Source organism: Diplotaxodon limnothrissa, linkage group LG18 (genome assembly GCF_057381915.1).
Source record: "Diplotaxodon limnothrissa isolate DT_005_m linkage group LG18, D_limnothrissa_male_GT1.1, whole genome shotgun sequence".
Lineage (NCBI taxonomy): Eukaryota > Metazoa > Chordata > Actinopteri > Cichliformes > Cichlidae > Diplotaxodon > Diplotaxodon limnothrissa.
In genome coordinates this window covers 324,248-343,608 of record NC_140613.1, presented here as the reverse complement: position 1 = coordinate 343,608, position 19,361 = coordinate 324,248, and the positions used below count along the sequence as shown (strand labels likewise).

The window sequence follows — 19,361 nt, the reverse complement described above, 5'->3', positions numbered from 1 at the left end:
GGGATGGGCGGAGTCATGTCCTCGCTATCAGGAACCTTCTACAGAAACTTTGTTTCCTCTCTGTTCTTACCGGGGGATTCGGCGAGGCCGTCAGCCATCACTGCACCCCTGTGAGGCACCACCCTCACACAAAATGACAAGCACCACCAGGACGAGCTGAGATGTGCTCACTCCTGCGCAAAGTTGGTGTTGATGCTTCGGAGCTGTGAGCGCCGGCTGGAGGGCGGGAGCTCTGCATATAGTCAAGGGCGTTCTGTGACACGCTGACGTCATTCTCACACCTTTATTTGAGTTTGAAAGAAACAAGGAGCTCCTGAATGCACCGTCACATTCACTTTTATTAACACAGAGCAACACGAGTCTCAGGTCCAGTCGGGCTCAGGCGGGTCCTCAGGTGTTCTCGGCAGGTTCACCTGAAGACCGTTACAACACGTCACATCCACACCGAGCAGCTGAAACGCACACTGCACTTCCAGCATCCTCCACACCTGCACAGGTAGACCGGGTCAGCCTGCTCAGGCTTTCCTCTGGGGTCACTGTGCTGCAGGTCCTGGAGATCCTGGAGGGTTGCTCCTGGAGTCTGGAGCAGCAGCTCCCTCGGGCTCTGAGTGAAGATCTGAACACCTGGACAGGTAAGTGTTTGTGTTAGTTTTACCCAGAATCTCCTTTAACAGTCAGACTGAGTCTAATTCATATTTCGTGTTGCTCGCAGTGCCGACATCCTTCATCAGCTGATTCTGGAAACGTCTACATCAGTCCCAAAGTGCGGCCCCACCCCCTGCAGGTGGGCTGAAGTAATAACAGAAATTCCTGTGAGAATTTATGAACACTGACACAAATATATAAATGTGTGTTTTCTACAAACTGTAGCAGGAGGCTGTTATGCTGTGACATTACTGTGACATCATTGCTGTGACCTCTGACCTCTGCTCTGTGTTGAGGTATGAACCCTGATTTTAATCAAATTTAAGGGAAATCCATCACGCGCTCCCGTGAATGCTTGGTCACATGACCGAGTGTACGAGGCACTCTGTGACCTTTAGAGTAAGTCCCCCCCCCGCACACACAAACGCATGCATGCAGACACGTGCACATGCGCACACCTCTTATACACACACACATAAAAACATCTTCGTATCTAAGAATGCTCCATGCTTTTTATTTGTTTTTGTTTCTAATGTCTCTGTAAAGCACTTTGAATCACTTTGTTGTTGAATTGTGCTATACAAATAAATTTGCCTTGCCATGCCTAAGAAGACAAAAAGATGTGACTGCTGAGAGGATTCTGATGGGATGTTACTGATTAGCAGGTGTGTGCGCTGACTAATGACCAGGCTTGCTCTGGTAACGTCTGTGTTCTGTGTCGACGACTCACAGCGTCTCGAAGCGGTTCTCCTCGCCGTCCAGGATGCCGTGGTACAAGTCGATCTCCTGCTCTAGCCGTTGCTTGTTGCTCAGCAACGTGTCGTAGTCGCGACGCTGCTGTTCGATTTCACTGCGTATGTCGGCTAGCTCCGCCTCCAGCTTGGCCACCACCGAGCCGAGATTCTGGAGCTCCATGTCGTGCCAGTGACGGGCGTCGCTCAGCGAGTTCTCCAGACCGCGTTTCTGCAGAGAGTGTATTTAACCAGTTAGTGGGAACTCGATCAGGTTATTGATCGCTTATTGATCTGTGCAGATCTTGCTTGCCATGTGGCTCACCAGGGCTCTGATAGACTCGGTCTCCGCCTGCAGACTCTGGATCTTACAGCCGGTGTCACTGCACTCAGCCTTCAGCGCCTCCACCTGTTCCTCCTCTGGACTCAGCTTGCTGCTCACGCACTGTGCCTCCTGCAGGACACACACCGCCACAGGTCAGACACGCCCACACACACACACCTTGGCACACCTGTGCAGGTGAGAGGACCTTACTTTACAGTCCAGGTAGGTGTCAGTCTCAGCCCTGCTCTTCTCCATCACTTTCTCCCAGTGGCTCCTGATATAGGCCAAGATCTGGTCCAGACTGGTTTCTATGGGCGCGTCGGGCTCGTCCACATCACGTCCCGCCATCTGACTGTACAGGATCCGCACATCCTGCTCAGAGAAGAAGTGGTCAGCTCACATGACCTTAGCCAGCTAAAGGAAGATCACACCTGCCACACGTGCTCTGAGTCTACTCTGACTTTACTGTGTCTCCGCTGTCACTCTTCTGGCTCTACTCTGACTCTACTGTGTCTCCGCTGTCACTCTTCTGACTCTACTCTGACTCTACTGTGTCTCCGCTGTCACTCTTCTGGCTCTACTCTGACTCTACTGTGTCTCCGCTGTCACTCTTCTGGCTCTACTCTGACTCTACTGTGTCTCCGCTGTCACTCTTCTGACTCTACTCTGACTCTACTGTGTCTCCGCTGTCACTCTTCTGACTCTACTGTGTCTCCGCTGTCACTCTTCTGACTCTACTCTGACTCTACTGTGTCTCCGCTGTCACTCTTCTGACTCTACTCTGACTCTACTGTGTCTCCGCTGTCACTCTTCTGGCTCTACTCTGACTCTACTGTGTCTCCGCTGTCACTCTTCTGACTCTACTGTGTCTCCGCTGTCACTCTTCTGGCTTTACTCTGACTCTACTGTGTCTCCGCTGTCACTCTTCTGACTTTACTCTGACTCTACTGTGTGTCTGCTGTCAGTCTTCTGATTCTACTCTCACTCTACTGTGTCTCCGCTGTCACTCTTCTGACTCTAATGTGTGGCTGCTGTCACTCTTCTGACTCTACTCTCACTCTACTGTGTCTCCGCTGTCACAGTTCTGACTCTAGCTCTACTGTGTGGCTGCTGTCACTCTTCTTATTCTACTTTTTTTTTATTTAAAAAAGCTTAAATTCTAAGATTTAGTTTTTCAGCCTTTCTCTAAATGGTGACATCATCTGCTGCCGCAGCTTAAATTGGGAGATTTTTGAACAGAGTTTGGTGGGACCTGCTCATGGTTGTGCTCCAGACTGCGTAGCTCCGCCCTCATGTTCTCCATCTGCTCCTCAAGCTCCGCCTTCGTCAGGTTCGCCTCATCAATCACTTTGTACAGCGAGCTAATCTCCTCCTCCACTGCCCGACGGAACGGTTGCTCGTTCTCGAACCTGCAGGGGGAGCCACAGTCACTATGCCTGCAGCTGATGGTCCTGGTTCCTGAACAGAACTAGGACCACCAGCCGCAGGACAACATGGAGGAGAGACTCACAGGGCAGGAGGCTGGTTATTGATCACCAGATGCTCCATGTTGGGGTTGTTTTTTAGATAAAGTCTATGATCAGTGCTTAAAAATAATGAATAATGTGGTTGATGATTGTGTCTGCTGTACCCTCCAGCAGCCACACAAGGGCACCATGTGATCACCTCAGACCAAAAGAAACCATCACTTCACATTCACGCTGCTGTTTACTGACAGAAGGTCTGTCACTGATCACTGCCACATTTCAGCTCACTGCTGATCACAGTGTGAGTTTGACCTCTGACCTGTCCTTGAAATCCTCAGCGTTGGCCTGCACGTTCTCTGTCTGCAGCATCAGCCGGGCGTTGTCCAGGATGGCTTCACTGACCTGCACAGAGTGTGGGAAAACAGAGCTGAGAGTGGCTGCAGCCAGCGGGGGGCATCGTTATCTCCACGCGTTACCTTTAGTGTAACGCCCCCGCAGCCTAACCTGATCTCAGGTGATCCAATAAAAACAGCAGCAAGACTCAAACACCGAATACTTAGTTTCTGTTCTCACACCTCAGAACATGTTTATCTGTGGAGGAATCAGCTGACGTAACGTGGCTGCTCGTGCACGGCTGCTCGTGCACACTTTTTAGGTTCACTTTTTTGCCTCAGGTGACTTTTGTATTTTAGGATTTTTTAGGCGAGGCACGTGGACCGTACGCGTCACTGTCACCACGATCTAAGAAAGGAGAGGCCTGAGTTGACCTTTGACCTCAGAGAGCAGCATGCCGATAGGATGAAGGATGGTGTGGAGATGGAGCCAGGTGTTTAGACCCTCCCCCTCACCTGTCTGTAAACCTCCTCCCACTCCCTCCTGAGGGGTCCCCAAGCTCCGGCGCTCGAGGCCTTGCGGTCCAGGCAGAGGCGGATCTGCTCCTCCAGCTGTTGGTTCAGCTGTTCCAGCGCTCTCACTTTGTCGCGGTATTCCATCAAACAGCTGTTCAGTCCCGCTGCCGCCGCACCGCTCCCCGCTGCTCGCTCGCTGCCTCGGGGCAGCACTGGTGTTGTGCTGCTCCTCATCCCCTGCAGGAACACGCTGCTGATGCCCAGAGCTCGCCGTGACACCCGCGTCCCCAGGCCAGAGGGGACACTCGCTAGTGGGGTGGAGCCTACAAAGACGCCGCGAGGGGCAGAGGTGCCTGCCGAGCCCATTCTCCCGCAGGAGGCAGAGGGTGGACGCTCGGCGGCCGTCTGTCCGAGGAAGGATGAGCGGCGTCGGGGCAGAGGCATGACGATCAGCACCTGCCAGTGTCAAACCGCTCAGACCCGCTCGCTACCGGGATTTATGCGAGGATGGCTGCTCTGGAAACATGGCTGCTTTTGTTCAGCCAGCGTTTGTGTTTGGAGCTTTTGTTGAAACAAAGAGTCTGAAAGAGCTGAGGCAGCAGAGCGAGCACGCGGGGGGGGGCAGGAAGGGTCCTGAAGCCTGTCTGGGTCACATGACACACACACACACACACACACACACACACACACACACACACACACACTGTTTATAAACAGAGCAGATGAGGGTTAGATCATCACTGCTGTTTCAGATCAATAAAGAATATCTGCTGTTAAACAGGTAAAGAACTCTTTAAATAAAGTTTAGTAGAAACAGCTGCGATGAATAAACTTCCTGTTTTGATAAACAGACTTGTTCTTCATGTTTCCTGGGAAAACCCTCAAAACATGACACACGAGCACAAAAATGAAGGCAACGCCATTATTCATGAAGGTAATAAAGTTTAATCTACATGTTTAAATAAAGTTTCAGCAGCATGGTTTCTTGTTTGAAGCCAGATGTTGTCGTGGTGTCGTTGGGTTCCTAAAGCTCCAGGGGTTTTAGTGGGCGGAGCTCGGGCTGAACTGAGGCAGACGCATTCAGGTCTGAAAGGCAGCGGCTGCTCCTGAACCTGCAGGTGTGCTTCAGCATTAAGGCCTTCACAGGTGTTCCAGTTACACCTGCATGCGTGCTAATCCCCACGCCCCGCACACTGCTCCTGATTGGTCAAACTGCAGCTTCCTCCCAGCCTCATTCCACCGTAAGCTCAGAGAAGGTGGAGGAGTTCATGCAGTGGTTCGGCCTCTCTGCTGTGCTCCTGTAGAGGACGCAGTCACTGCTTCTTCGTCGCTGTTTTGCCCTCACAGTCTCTCACAGAGACCTGAACCCTTCGCATCGTCTCGCTAGCTGGCAGATGTTGGCCCAGCCGTTTTTAGCTTCGTGTAATCTTTGAGTGTTTGTCGCCGGGCCGTTACCATGGCAGCAAACACAGAGCTGTTTGTCTGCGTGGAAACACCTGGGCCGTCTGTTCAGGTTTTGTCAGATTGTTTGTGCTGAATCTCAGCAGGAAGTGCTTTGCGGTTGGCAGGAAGTGGTGAATGCCAACGCAGCAGTTGAAAGTTTCCCAGCTGCTAAAAGATGCGTTGGACTTCTGAGGGTAAAAGCCCGTCTCATCCACCCTGTAAAGCAGACCCAGTCATCACTTTCAGCTTCCAAACACCTTTAATCTGAACTCTGGTTTCTGGTGTCCAGATTCCAACCATGAATCCCTTTAGAAACCTCCTGCAGCGCCGTCCTCCAAACCTTTCAAGACAAATGTCTGCTCCCATCCTTTAGATCCACCTCGGACAGAAAGCTGCGTTTGTGGATCACGGTGTCGTACCTGGGAATATCACCTGAAGCTGGAGGAACACGTGTTTGCAGTGTGAGTGAAGATTCAGCTGCTCTGGATAGATTTGAGGAAGCTTTTGGAGATCAAACTCAGCCTCGACCTCCTAACTGTGCTTGACTTATTACGACAGCAGGGAGCTGCAGGAACACCTGCAATGGTCAGGTGGGACACGCCTTAAACCACAGTAAGTCATCATCAATCAGAGATCCAGTTCATAGGATAGTAGTTTCCAGCGTCGGACTCTTTCTGGTCCAGGTTCTGAGCACGCTCAGATCTGCATCTATAAACAACGTCAAAGATAAAAAGTCGGCGGTGGCGCCACTGAGCCAAGCACAGCAGAGCGTCGTCAGTCGTTAAAGGAAGCACCGCATGTAAGTGACGCTCGGGTGAACTGGTCCTCTCAGCTGTTTACAGCACCTGGCCGCTCAGAGCTCAGGTAACTGTGCCCCTCATGGCCCAGAGGTCATGTTTGCATGACCCAGATGTCACAAAGCACCTGACTCCTGGCCCACGTGAGGCACAGCTGCGACCGCAAGACGTCAGGCACACCCAACTGTGGCCCAGAGCTGCAGATGTGGGCCACATGTTGGCCAGATGTTCAGCAGGGGCAGTGCAGATGTATGTGCTCTGTGGTCACAGTGAGAACACACACACACTGACTGTGTTAGCGTGCACGTGTTGCGTGAGTGGGCAACGTGACTAATGAGTGATAAGAGGCAGCAGTTTCTTGGTTCAAAGCCCTCTGACCAGTGTGATGGGCGGGGCTTAGCACTTCCTCTGTGAGGGCGGCTGGCTGTTTTCTTCTGGGATCAACACCTCAGCTCGCAGCAGGATCCTGGAACAGGCCTGACCTTTGCGTTTGAGCACTGTGGCGTGCCAGTCAGCGAGCTTTTCTGGTTTTCACTTCTCTGTCTGTCACATTTTGTTTTTGTCCCAGTGACCCATGAGAATATGACACCACACAGACCTGAGGTCAGCTTCCTTTTTCTCAGCCTCCCATCACTGAGCCTCAGAGAGGATGTGATGTAATGATTTTGAGGTTAGAGAAAGAGACATGTCGCAATCCCCGCTGTAAAAACAAGAGTAAAATAAGACGATGGCGTCTCACAGATGTCTCGTCTGTTCTCTCAGACTCATTCATCTGCAGAGCCCTGAAACAGAATTGGTCCTAGCACTGAACCCTGTGGAACTCCATAATTAACCTCAGTGTGTGAAGAGGACTCTCCATTTATATGCACAAACTGGAGTCTATTAGATAGATATGATACAAACCACTGCAGCGCAGTACCTGTAATACCTACAGCATGTTCTAATCGCTCTAATAGGATATTATGGTCGACAGTATCGAACGCTGCACTGAGGTCTAGCAGGACAAGCACAGAGATGAGTCCACTGTCAGAGGCCATAAGAAGATCATTTGTAACCTTCACTAAAGCTGTTTCTGTGCTGTGATGAGCTCTGAAACCTGACTGAAACTCTTCAAATAAGCCTCTGCAGATGATCTGTTAGCTGTTTGACAACTACTCTTTCAAGGATGTTTGATATGAAAGGAAGGTTGGAGATTGGCCTATAATTAGCTAAGACTGCTGGGTCTAGAGATGCTTTTTGAGTAAAGGTTTAACTACAGCCAGCTTGAAGGCCTGTGGTACATAGCCGATTATTAGAGATAGGTTGATCATATTTAAGATCGAAGCATTAATTAATGGCAGGACTTCTTTGAGCAGTTTTGTAGGAATGGGGTCTAAAAGACACATTGATGGTTTGGAGGAAGTAATTATTGAAGTTAACTCAGAAAGATCAATTAGAGAAAAAGAGTCTAACTTAACATCAATGGTACTAAGAGTAGCTGTGTGTGTTGTACTTGTTCACTGCTGTGTGTGCAGTGAAGCTGCTGAGGTGTGTTTGCAGAACAAAGATCATAAACAGGATGAGAGAAGGAAGGATGTGAAGAAAAGAGTGCGACAGCGTTTCATCAACTTCCCCGTTTTTCTCTCACACTTTATTTTCATAACTCAGAAAACCAAAACATTTACATTGGTGTGACGCACACACACTCACACACTCACACAAACACACAAACAGGGTTATATACAGCATTAGTCACATTTCAGCTTTGGCTCAGTTTCTGTTCAAACGCAGCGAGGAGACCGGTCCCGTCTCTGATACAGCAGCTAAAACGTCACATTTAAAAACAGCTTCATGTTTACTGTATAAGCAAGCCCTGAAAAGTCCTGGAAACACCTGGAAAAGTCCTGGCTCAGAAAATGATGTGGAGGTTTTACATTCTCATTACAAAGGTTTCTTTTTGTTTTCCCCAAAACTGTAAAAGCTGTAACCAGCAGGCGCGCCCAGCCTCCACCTGTCCTGTGCTCTGAGGTGAAGGTGTTCTCAGGTGAGCGGGCTATGACTGTCTGTGGGTGGATGTTAGGGTGAAGCAGCACATGTGTTGAATCAAAGCTTCTTAAAAACTCTTCCTGCGATCGAGGCGTCTGCTGTACAGCTGCCCTGGCACAAACAGGAAGTTACGCGGTGACGGTTTCTACAGCGACAGCGCCTGCGAGGTTTCGCTGTCAGACATCACCGAGGCTCGGGTGGAGCTCAGCGGGCTCCTGCTGGACTTGGTGGACAGCTGAATCTTGGTGACGGGTGGCACGCAGCGGCAGCAGCGCAGCAGGTGCACCACGTCACGGCGGAACCGTGAGCCCACGAAGACGTAGAGGAAGGGGTTGAGGCAGGCGTGCATGTAGGCCAGACTCTTCAGCACCTGCCCCGCCTTATCAAAGGCCTTCAGGTGATCGCAGTTCGTGATGGTGATGTTGGAGGCCTGCACCGCCTCCATCACCAGCACGCTGTTGTAAGGCAGCTGCGACACAACGAACGCCACCACCACCGCCAGGATGACACGCATGGCCTTGTGCTTCTGGAAGCCCTGGGTCTTGAGCAGCGTGGCGACGATGACGCTGTAACAGAAGGCCATGACGATGAAGGGCAGGCAGAAGCCCATGCTCACCTGCAGGGACAGTACCAGGATCTTGGTGTTGTTCCCCAGGTGGGGCGGGAACACCATACGGCAGTAGTCCTGCGTCCTCCCTTCCACCTTTGCGGGGGCAGCAAATACCAGCTCGGGCGTGGCAAGGAGCAGTGCAAGCAGCCACACCCCCGCGCACACCAAACGGCTGCAGCGCAGGCGCTCCACCTGCGAGTTGTGCGCCTTTGTGGTCTGCACGATGGCAATGTAACGGTCCACGCTAATGCAGGTAAGCAGCAACATGCTGCTAAACAGGTTCACCTTGTAGAGGGCGGAGTTTATTTTGCAGAGGGAGGTGCCGAAGATCCAGCTGTGCGACGCCTCGGCCGCCCACAGCGGCAGCGTGACCAGGAACAGCAGGTCGGCCACGGCCAGGTTCAGCAGGTACACGTCGGTCATCGTCTTCAGCCGGCGCCGGAAGTTCAGGTAGATCCACACCACGGCCAGGTTCCCGGCTCCGCCCACCAGGGCGATCATCCAGAAGAGCGGTGGCTCATAGTGACTCCTGAACACCCGCACCGACTCCCGGTCGCACAGCAAGTCGTCTCCGTAGTCCCCTGAGTAGTCATAGTTGTCAGAGGTGGCCGAGGGATTGAAAGCAGACGGCTCCTGATGGACAGAGACAGCACACCTGAGCACACCTGAGCACTCTGCTGATACATACTTGGATAAATCAATAAATAATCAGGGTTCGTTACCTCTGTGATCATTGTTGTGATGATGTCATCCATGGAGGTCACATTCATGGTGAAAAGGTCATCCATCTACAAACACAGGTGTTCGGGTTAGAAAAGGTGCAGCGAGTTTCACACAAACAAAACCTCCAAAAAGAGGAAACAAAATAAAAGAACAAGCTAAAGCCGCCTGGCGCCGCTCCTCCTACGCTCGCTGGTCACATGCTTTTTGTAGTTTGTGACGTTGTTGCTGTTGACTCATGTCTGTGTTGCTTCACTTTCTGCACGTTGTTTTTAGTCAGTGTAGGACAAAGGACATATTTTTACTCTCTTTGAAGTACTTTTACTCTGTTACTCTGTTACAAACTGTATTGTACTTTTAAATAGTACTACTGAGCCCTGATCCTACACTATAAAAGTACCCCCGTACAATAGCTTTACCAAAATAAAAGCCTTGGGGTGAATATAAGTGCTGTGAAACGTGTAACCGTCAAACTCACAGACATTAAAGAACTCGTTTCTTTAAATGAAGCTGAGGATTAAAGCGGATCACGTGCTCAAACACTGAAAACTCGACTGTTTGAATGTTTCAGGCATAAAAATGAGTCCTCGGTTTGACCACTTTAAAGTTTAAGCTCTTCGTCTCACATAGGTCTGCACACAGAGTACCTAACTTTGAGTGTTTGGGTCATTTAAGACTGTGGTATTAATAATTTTACTGATCCCAGAGTACTTTAAATTCTCCAGACGTGTCTGTGAGTCACAAATCTCCTGGTCCTCCTAGGACCTGCGTCCACATATGTGGACGTCACATTTTGGGTTATTTAGACCAAAATACTAAATTTTGCTCTACAGGAGCCTGATATCCACTTACAGGACATTATGCTGCTACTGTTCTATTGAAATGTAAAATGAAAGTCCTCATATGTGGATCTCATTTTTCCCAGAAACACAAATCTGGTAATTCTGTGTTTTACATTCATCGGGTCCCAAATAGCAAAGAGAAATTAAAAGTGCTGCAGTACGAGCAGTTATTTATCGTCGTGTGCCTGTTAGAACCACTAAAACCAGAAACATCATCTGAAATCTCAGAGTCTGTGGTGAGGCGATCTGAGATCTGCTCACAACTAGACTATTATGGGATGGTTAATGATGAAGTGAAAAACATCTTTACACTGCGCTCGGAAATCAAAGTCTGCAGCTCGCCGCTTTCCCCATGAAACAAAGACCAGACACAGACAGACAGGCGTGGACTCACCGTCAGGCGTCTCGTCGTCTCTGGTGTGTCTCGCTGTTTGGCGCTTTTTGCACTCTAAGTCCGTTAGACCACAAAAGTGACGTATGAAAGCAGAAGTTACATCAGCTGTCTAAGAGGAGTGGCTACGATTTCATAACGAGTAGACAGTGAGCACGAACGCATCAACATCCCTGAATGTTAGACCCCCAGAATCCAATGATCCTGAATCCGAACCCTTGAGAATAACAACAAATATTTACTTACAGCTGGTTAGAGTTGTACAAACTCTGCTATTGGCTGATATTTCCATGTATCACAGCAACATGTAAGGAGATGACTTCTGCACAGCACTGTGGTACAAAGGAGGCCTTTTGTAGGTGCTGAGCTGTTTTGAGGAGAGTTTAAAGGAAAATGAAAAGAGAAGCTCGGACACCACAAAGAGGAAGTCGGGGAAAATCAGCTGGCTGAACCCGGGAGCTCCTAAGAACTGAAAACAGAAGCAGCGTCACACACCGGGACTCGCCCGGGCTCACATGGTGAAGCCTGAGAGGTTACCCAGAATGCAGTTGGTGACATTTCCTCAGGTTTCTGCTGCTCTGTGTCACAGACACGAAGCTGCTGCAGGTTATACTCACAGATCCGCCTGGGTGTGAAACTGATCTGGGTGCAGTTTGACTTGTACAACTTTCTACCTGAGCAATCAAAGACGACATTCACAGGTGGCCGCATGGCTGAAAGCGGCCGGCCTGGGTTTGAATCCAACCCGCGGCCCTTTGCCGCATCTCGTCCCTCTGCTTTCCTGTCACTCTTCACTGTAGCCTTCAAAATAAAGCCGCCCAAACAAATATTTAAAAACAACAAAGTCACAAAGCTAAAGCTAAACACACTGAAGAAATGATGACATTCGGCCCTGGTCTGTGCACCTGGAGGAGGGCACACTTCTTCCCAGAATGAGTGTAAGTGTTGGGGGGAGGGGTCAGATTTGTTGGGCTTTGTATGAATCATCCTGCCACGCTGAACCAAAACTACACACATTTAAATCGTTTCCTGTTTCAAACATCACTCTCACTGCCTGCCGACCACTGTATCCATGACAACAAACATTCCCTAATATCAGAGACAACCCACGACTGTCTCGCTCTGACCTAAACGCCCCCCTCCCCCCCTCGCTCCGGGCCGACACGGTGCCTCACGTCTGCAGTGAGAAGTGTTGTACCAGCTGGAGTGGTAGTAGTACTGAGGTATCTGTGGTCACACACACTGAACATGTTGTTCTTCTCTGCTTATCTCTACTTCCTGTTTAAGGTGACAAACACAGACTGGCAGCAGTTTCCGTGACTTGTGAGCACATTACCTTAAAGGGCTCCTGCACACCTTCAGCCTGTGAAAGCACAAAACCGGGACACAGTTCACGTCATGTCACCTGTGCACAACACGTGCTTCATACTGACAGGTAACAACCCCCAGTACAGAGAGATGACCCCAACATCCACACCACCCCCTCCGCAATCAGTGAGGCGGAAGAACTCCCTCTAAAACAGAACCAGGATTAGGGAGGGACTGAGCCTGATTCACTGGGAATCCCCGGCAGCCTACGTCTATTGCAGCATAACTAAGGGAGGATTCAGGGTCACCTGGTCCAGCCCTAACTATATGCTTTAGCAAAAAGGAAAGTTTGAAGCCTAATCTTGAAAGTAGAGATAGTGTCTGTCTCCTGAATCCAAACTGGAAGCTGGTTCCACAGAAGAGGGGCCTGAAAACTGAAGGCTCTGCCTCCCATTCTACTTTTAAATACTCTAGGAACAACAAGTAGGCCTGCAGAGCGAGAGCGAAGTGCTCTAATAGGGTGATATGGTACTACAAGGTCATTAAGATACGATGGGGCCTGATTATTTAAGACCTTGTATGTGAGGAGCAGGATTTTGAATTCTGGATTTAACAGGAAGCCAAAACAGGAGAAATCTGCTCTCTCTTTCTAGTCCCTGTCAGGACTCTTGCTGCAGCATTTTGGATCAGCTGAAGGCTTTTCAGGGAGTTTTTAGGACTTCCTGATAATAATGAATTACAGTCGTCCAGCCTGGAAGTAATAAATGCATGAACTAGTTTTTCAGCGTCACTCTGAGACAGGATATTTCTAACTTTAGAGATGTTGCACAAATGGAAGAAAGCAGTCTTACATATTTGTTTAATATGTGCATTGAAGGACATGTCCTGGTCAAACATGACTCCAAGGTTCCTCACAGCGTTACTGGAGGCCAAGGTAATGCCACCCAGAGGAAGAATCTGCTTAGATACCATATTTCTAAGGTTTTCAGGGCCGAGTACAATAACCTCAGTTTGATCTGAATTAAGAAGCAGAAAGTTAGCGGCCATCCAGGTCTTTATGTCTTTAAGACATTCCTGCAGTTTATGGATAAACCTTCTTGATTATGTAACAGAGAGAAGCGCTCTGAGGACCACCAACGTGGGCAAACACGTGTGTATGTGTCTGTGAGTGTGCGGTCACAGCTTGTCATGCAACACTGCACAGTGTGAACTTGCTGTCACGCTATGCGGCTGATTCCTGTTTCACTGACGTCTGTCAAACACTTCCTGTTAGACAGGAAAAAACAGCCAGGTCACGTGACCTGATTTTCTCCTCATTTCTCTTCTGCTGTTAACGCATATGGTTACCATAGAGACATGTGACCCCCCCAGCATCATCTGACATAAAAACAAATAAATGTTATAAAGATAAGATAAGATAACCTTTATTAGTCCCACACGTGGGAAATTTGTTTTGTCACAGCAGGAGTGGACAGTGCAAAAGTTATGCTGGACTTAAAAGCCAGATTTAAACTAAAACAAACAAAACTTTTGGAGCTTTTATTGTGAAAGAGTGAACTGAAGTTAATCTCATGTAATCTGATAATCTGAACAGTGTGACGTCCGACAGATTTTGTGTAATCCTGAAAACAGGGAGCCGGTGTGGTTCGTGCTCTCGCCTGAGCTCTGTGCTGTCGGTTTTAAAGCCTCCTCTGGGGGCAGCAGAGCGGCCGGCGGGCTCCGAGGAGCCGAATAAGCCGTAGAAGAAGAAATAGGAGCGGATGTAAACAAAGAGGAGCAGGTGAGTTTTAGTGAGACGCTCCGCAGTCTCACCTGGGAGCTCATTTATTGATCTATTAGTGACGTATCGATTCGTTCCTGCTCTGAAACACCGTTAGCCTGCTAGCCTTCTCCGCGTCTTTGCATTTCCCGCGCGAGCCTAGCTAAAGCGGACGGCGAACGCGCTGCCCTAGATCAGCCAATCATTCCGCTTAACGTACGTTTCGTCATCAAGCAGAGGGGTTGGTACTCTAAGTACTCAGAGTAGTCAGAGTACTGGGACTGTGGAATAAAGTAGCATAACGAAGACTGCTGCTGATATCTGGACGGATGTTCGGTTCTGCTGCGCTCTGATTGGTCAGTGTTTGAATTCAGGCGTTTTTTTTTTAGATAAATCCTATTTACACTGACTGTGTCCCAGCAGGGCCAAAGGACGGACCTCACACCGTGATGTCATGGTGATGTCATAGCGATGTCGTGGGTGAAGCAGCGGTACCGTGACATCAGCCCTGTGACCCTGCAGTTGGGGGGCGGAGCTGTGAGCTCCAGCCTGTACTGTGCTGAGGTGGAGGGCGTGGGGGCGGGGCTAGTGGAGTCCTTCCTGGTGGAGCTTTATCGCTGTAAGCTCTGTCAGTTCACCTGTGGCATCAAAGCCTCCATTAACAGCCACCTGCTGCTCACGCACCGCCCCAACGCCTATCTGGACGGGGCAGAGGCGGGGCTCCAGCAGGGAGCGTCACCCTATCAGCTAAAGGAGAGTGACGAAGATGAGGACTTCCTGCTCTACAACATGCTGGACAACCTGAGCCCGGCTACCTGTGACATCAGCAGTGAGGGCGGGCTGCAGGTGGCCCACACCTGTGAGGTGATAACCTCACACACACACAGAGAACAGAATGATTTTGAGCTTTTATTTTAAAAGGTGAAACAATATGAAGTTCATAGTCAGACGGTTATTTATGATTTAGCTTTTCAAATTAAGTTGAAATGTATTTATTTTTTGATTTATTTATCTTATTTTATTCTGAAGGTGTCCTTACACCTGGTAGCCACACCTTAATCTTGTGGTTTGTATGCAGGTCACCACACTCTTTGAGGAAGAGGAAGAGGAGCAGGAGGAGGACTCCTCCATCTTCACTCTGAAGGGGAGCACTTTATCCTCTCTGGCCGACACCCCCGCCTCCCAGGAGGAGTTGGCGCAGTCCGCCCACCTGATGACCCTTGGGCTGTGTCGGATCTCTGCAGTCAGAGCTCCTCCTCTTCCTTCTTCCTCACCGTCCACACAGCTCACGCAACCACATGACAGCAGTGCCAACAACAAAGCGAAGGCTCCGCCCCCCAGCCTGCTGTGTCTGCTCTGCCCATTAAAACTGCCGTCGCGGCGGCTGCTTGATATCCATGTCAGGTCACACCGTGCCAGCGGCGGTTTCGGCTGCGTGCGCTGCAACTGGATGGCCGACAGTTGGGAGGAGGTGGAGCATCACTGGAGGAGCCGCTGTAGCCAGAGGAGGAAAAGGAGGAGGGAGCGGGAAGAGAAGAAGAAGAAAACCGCGGTGGCGGTCTGTCACAGGAAGTTCGAAAACAGCACGCTGAGAAGCGCTCCTGAAAAACCAAGGAAACACAGTGAGTGCCCAGCTCTGTACCATCGATCAGTAATCAATAAGAACACTAACACTGATCAGTTTTCTGCAGATGGATGGAGGAGCCAGCTGATTGGACGTGCAAAGCGTAAGGAGGCGGAGCTTCTTGACAGGTAATAATAACAATAGTAATAATAATAATAATAATAATAATAATACATTTTATTTAAAAGGGACACTGTACAGCAAATAAAAGAGGCATAAAACCAGGAAATAAACGTGATAATAAAAGAAAGTTTAAGAGCATGGAGAGGTTCTCTACAGTAGGCTGTCTTGAACAGGTGGGTTTAGAAGGTGGACTTTAAAAAAAGGGAATGAGGTGATGTTTCTGAGGTCGGGGGGGGATTCCAAAGTGGAGGGGCAGAGCGACTAAAAGTCCCCCATAGAAACAAGACGAGAGGAAGGAACAGGAAGAGGAGGATCTGAGGCACCAGGATGGGATGGAGATCTGTACCGAACCAGAGAGGTATGGTGGGTGGAGAGAATGAATTGCCTTAAATGTACAGAGGAGTATTTTAAAATTAATGCGAAGTTTAACCGCCGGCCAGTGAAGCTGCTTCAGAATAGTGGTGAGTCCTAGTAATAATGCGGGCAGCAGCGTTCTGGACACGCTGAAGCTTGTTGATGGATTTTTGTGTAAGAGCGAGTTACAGTAGTCGATCCGACAGGTAACTGTGGGCGAGGGTAGCAGGCGCATGTGGAGTGAAGAAGGGGCGGAGTTGGAAATATGCTGAGCGAGTGAGAGTTAAAGGATAGTGCACTGTCAAGAATGACAGCCAAACTTTTCACAGAGGGAGAGGTAGAAACTGATGAGTTCTTGATAGTAACAGAAAAACAGTTAGCTCTGGATAGCCATCATCTGGAGCCGACCGGGAGAAGCTCCGAGTTGTTGCTGTTGACTTTAAGAAAGTGGGAGGAAAACCATGAACTAAGAGAATCTGAAATGATTAAAAACCAGTTTGAATGTCTGTCAGCCAATCGGAACACAGCCTGTGTGCGTGTTTGTTTTCAGGCAGGCCAGCAGAGCTCGGGCCGCATCACGGCCGGTCACCATGGAGACCACGAGGAAAACCACAAGGAGGACGAACGGAGACGGCGAGCAGCTGACAGCAGAGAGCGGGAAGCAGACGGGCTTCAGCTGCTCGCTGTGCCACAGGTAACCACGTTACCCATAATCCCTCACTGCACAGAGTCACGTGACCTGGTGATGTCATGGCATTTCTTCTCAGCAGGAAGTTCTCCTCTAAACTGACTCTGAGGCGTCACCTGGGCGTTCATGGGGGAGAGAAACCGTTCACCTGTCCTCACTGCTCCTACAGCAGCCGGCTGAAGGCCTCACTGCTGCAACACCTGAGGACTCACACAGGTAACACACACAGCTGAGGACTCACACAGGGAACACACACACACACACACACACCTGAAGACTCACATGGGTAACACACACACACACCTGAGGACTCACACGGGTAACACACACACACACACACACACACACACACACACACACCCCTGAGGACTCACACCGGTAACACACACACACACCTGAAGACTCACACGGGTAACACACACACACACACACACACCCCTGAGGACTCACACAGGTAACACACACACACACCTGAGGACTCACACGGGTAACACACACACACACACACTAGCACTCACACAGGTAACACACAGAAAGCTGAGAGCCCTTGTCATGTGACTGTCAGGTGACGTTGTGCGTCCCGTGTGTGATCTCAGGTGAGAAGCCGTACAGGTGTGCAGAGTGTCCGTATGCGTCCATCGATCGCAGCTCTCTGCTCCGACACTACAGGACTCACAGCCAGGAGAAACCGTACAGGTGTCAGCACTGTGACTACAGCAGGTAACACACCTGACACACACCTGACACACACCTGGTGCACACCTGTGCTCCCACAAACTCTGCTGCTCGAGTATTTCGAATAATAGAAAATTAAATTGAATGTGACTCATAAATCGAAGGGTTTATCTGTGTTTTCACGAATGTTGTTTGCAGTTTGGAAACCAATGAGCAGTTCGTCCTGAAACACCTGTGTCAGGATTCATTATTGATCAGTATTGATGTGTGATCTGATTAATCTGTGGAAAAACTGATAGATTACTAAAGCAATCGGTAGCCCTGTTTTTGTTTTTCTCAACAGCATCCAGAAGAAGAGTTTGGATCTCCATGCTCGCCGCCATCACACTGGTGAGGCGTTCCCATGTCAACAGTGCGACTACTCGAGCCCGGACCGCCAGCTGCTGCTGAGACATGTCCGCAGACACCACGCCCCCTCCCAGCAAGCTGCGTTCTGAACATGCGCTGGTGTGACGGGGCTCGGCACAAAGTTTTATTTGTGGACTTTTTTAATGAAAATAAAAGCTTAGAAAAAATAGTTTCTGTTCTTATTTATTCACTCTCAGACCTTTACTTTGAAAATATGAAGGCCTTAAACACTTTTTAACTTTGAAAAGGCCTCAATGAGCACATAAGGCTGTGACAGTCAGCTGATTATTAATCAGTGAATACTAGAATACTATTTTCATTGGAAATAACTGACCAACGTGAGTGAAGCAGCTGACGTCTCACCTGCTGCTCACCTGGACTCAGTGCTCAAAATTAGCCAGAACTGAACAGGTTCTGATTAATCAGGAACCAAAAACGTAACTCTGAGCACACGTCAGGGGGACGGACAACGAGCATCAGACTTTGTGCTTCAGTAATGTGTGCAATAAAACATGTTTTAGCAAAATCTTTTTTCAAATACAATTTAAAAACAGATTCCACTCCTCATCTGCATTTCCTGTTAGCTCACACATTAGCTTTGTTTCAAGTTTCACTTCCAGCAGCGAAATTCTGCAGGTCAAAACTGCACATAAGATAAACGAAATCAATTCAATTCAGTTTTATTTATACAGCACCAAATCACAACAACAGTCGCCTCAAGGCGCTTTATATCGTAAGGTAGACCCTACAATAATACATAGAGAGAAAAACCTAACAATCATATGACCCCCATGAGCACTATGAGCAACAGTGGGAAGGAAAAACTCCCTTTTAACAGGAAGAAACCTCCAGCAGAACCAGGCTCAGGGAGGGGCGGGGCCATCTGCTGTGATTGGTTGGGGAGGGGGAAGGAAGACAGAGATTGAATAAAGAAAATATATTTTTATTAAAAAAGTAGAGTAAATAAATACAGATTACTGAAAATGCTGTGTGGCAGAGGTAATGGTATATACATGTACAGTAACTGTAAATGAACAGTCCCATATTTCAGCAGCTTGTAGCTAACTCTCGGATTAGCTAACACATATAGCATTTCTGTGAGTCTTCTGGTCCTTAAAAAAACTGTGAAGTATCCAGGTGGTCAGATGTAAGGGGCTCTGTGATTGGTTACAGAGAATTTGCACTGTCGCTTTTTTTCACCCGGGTTATATTTATTTATTCATTTATTTATTTTGTCAGGAAAAAAGAGAAGCTTTCTAAACATCCGGCTTTAAGTCTACATTTTAGAGACATAAATGAGGAGCTTTTCACAAATGTGTTTCTATCTATGGTGTCTTCTTGTTTTTCATTCAAACTGTTTCACTGACTTCTCTTATTAAAAAATGTTTTTAAAAAAATTTGTAATCATTTTTTTTATTTTTTTTGTATTATTTTTGGTCCCACGGTAATAGATGTTCCAGCCATGTATTCCAGCCTTAAACCTAACCTTATCCATAACCCTAACCAGCAGTTAAATGGCGTAAAATAATGTTTTCCAAAGCAATTTTAGGATAATGAACGAACATGTGTAGATTGAGTC

At 48.8% G+C, this 19,361-nt stretch overlaps 3 protein-coding genes across 5 annotated transcripts; 1 reads left to right on the top strand and 2 right to left on the bottom strand.

Annotated features, from left to right (window-relative positions):
• Positions 1–533: 533 nt before the first annotated feature.
• On the bottom strand, positions 534–4,506 carry bfsp2 (beaded filament structural protein 2, phakinin). The gene is made up of 7 exons (XM_085377459.1): positions 4,016–4,506; positions 3,487–3,569; positions 2,954–3,110; positions 1,912–2,073; positions 1,702–1,830; positions 1,376–1,608; positions 534–624 (listed from the first exon to the last, which is right to left on the bottom strand). Exons 1-7 carry the CDS (start codon positions 4,457–4,459, stop codon positions 534–536), a joined length of 1,299 nt encoding a protein of 432 aa, XP_085233585.1. The 5' UTR covers positions 4,460–4,506.
• A 3,366-nt stretch (positions 4,507–7,872) lies between these two features.
• On the bottom strand, positions 7,873–10,886 carry ccr9a (chemokine (C-C motif) receptor 9a). Its single transcript, XM_085377466.1, has 3 exons — positions 10,847–10,886; positions 9,613–9,678; positions 7,873–9,523 (listed from the first exon to the last, which is right to left on the bottom strand). The coding sequence occupies exons 2-3, from the start codon at positions 9,676–9,678 to the stop codon at positions 8,426–8,428; spliced, it is 1,164 nt and encodes a 387-aa protein (XP_085233592.1). The 5' UTR covers positions 10,847–10,886; the 3' UTR covers positions 7,873–8,425.
• Positions 10,887–13,896: 3,010 nt separating this feature from the next.
• Positions 13,897–17,912, top strand: LOC146612686 (uncharacterized). 3 transcript variants are annotated; one of them, XM_085377426.1, is made up of 8 exons: positions 13,897–13,931; positions 14,331–14,774; positions 14,989–15,532; positions 15,602–15,662; positions 16,562–16,705; positions 16,779–16,915; positions 17,296–17,419; positions 17,718–17,912. In XM_085377426.1, exons 2-8 carry the CDS (start codon positions 14,382–14,384, stop codon positions 17,869–17,871), a joined length of 1,557 nt encoding a protein of 518 aa, XP_085233552.1. In that variant the 5' UTR covers positions 13,897–13,931; positions 14,331–14,381; the 3' UTR covers positions 17,872–17,912. The 3 variants fall into 3 exon arrangements, with proteins under 3 accessions (XP_085233552.1, XP_085233553.1, XP_085233551.1); XM_085377427.1 differs by having other exon boundaries at positions 13,909–13,931; positions 14,334–14,774; positions 16,782–16,915; XM_085377425.1 differs by having other exon boundaries at positions 13,909–13,931; positions 14,334–14,774.
• The last annotated feature ends 1,449 nt before the right edge of the window (positions 17,913–19,361 follow it).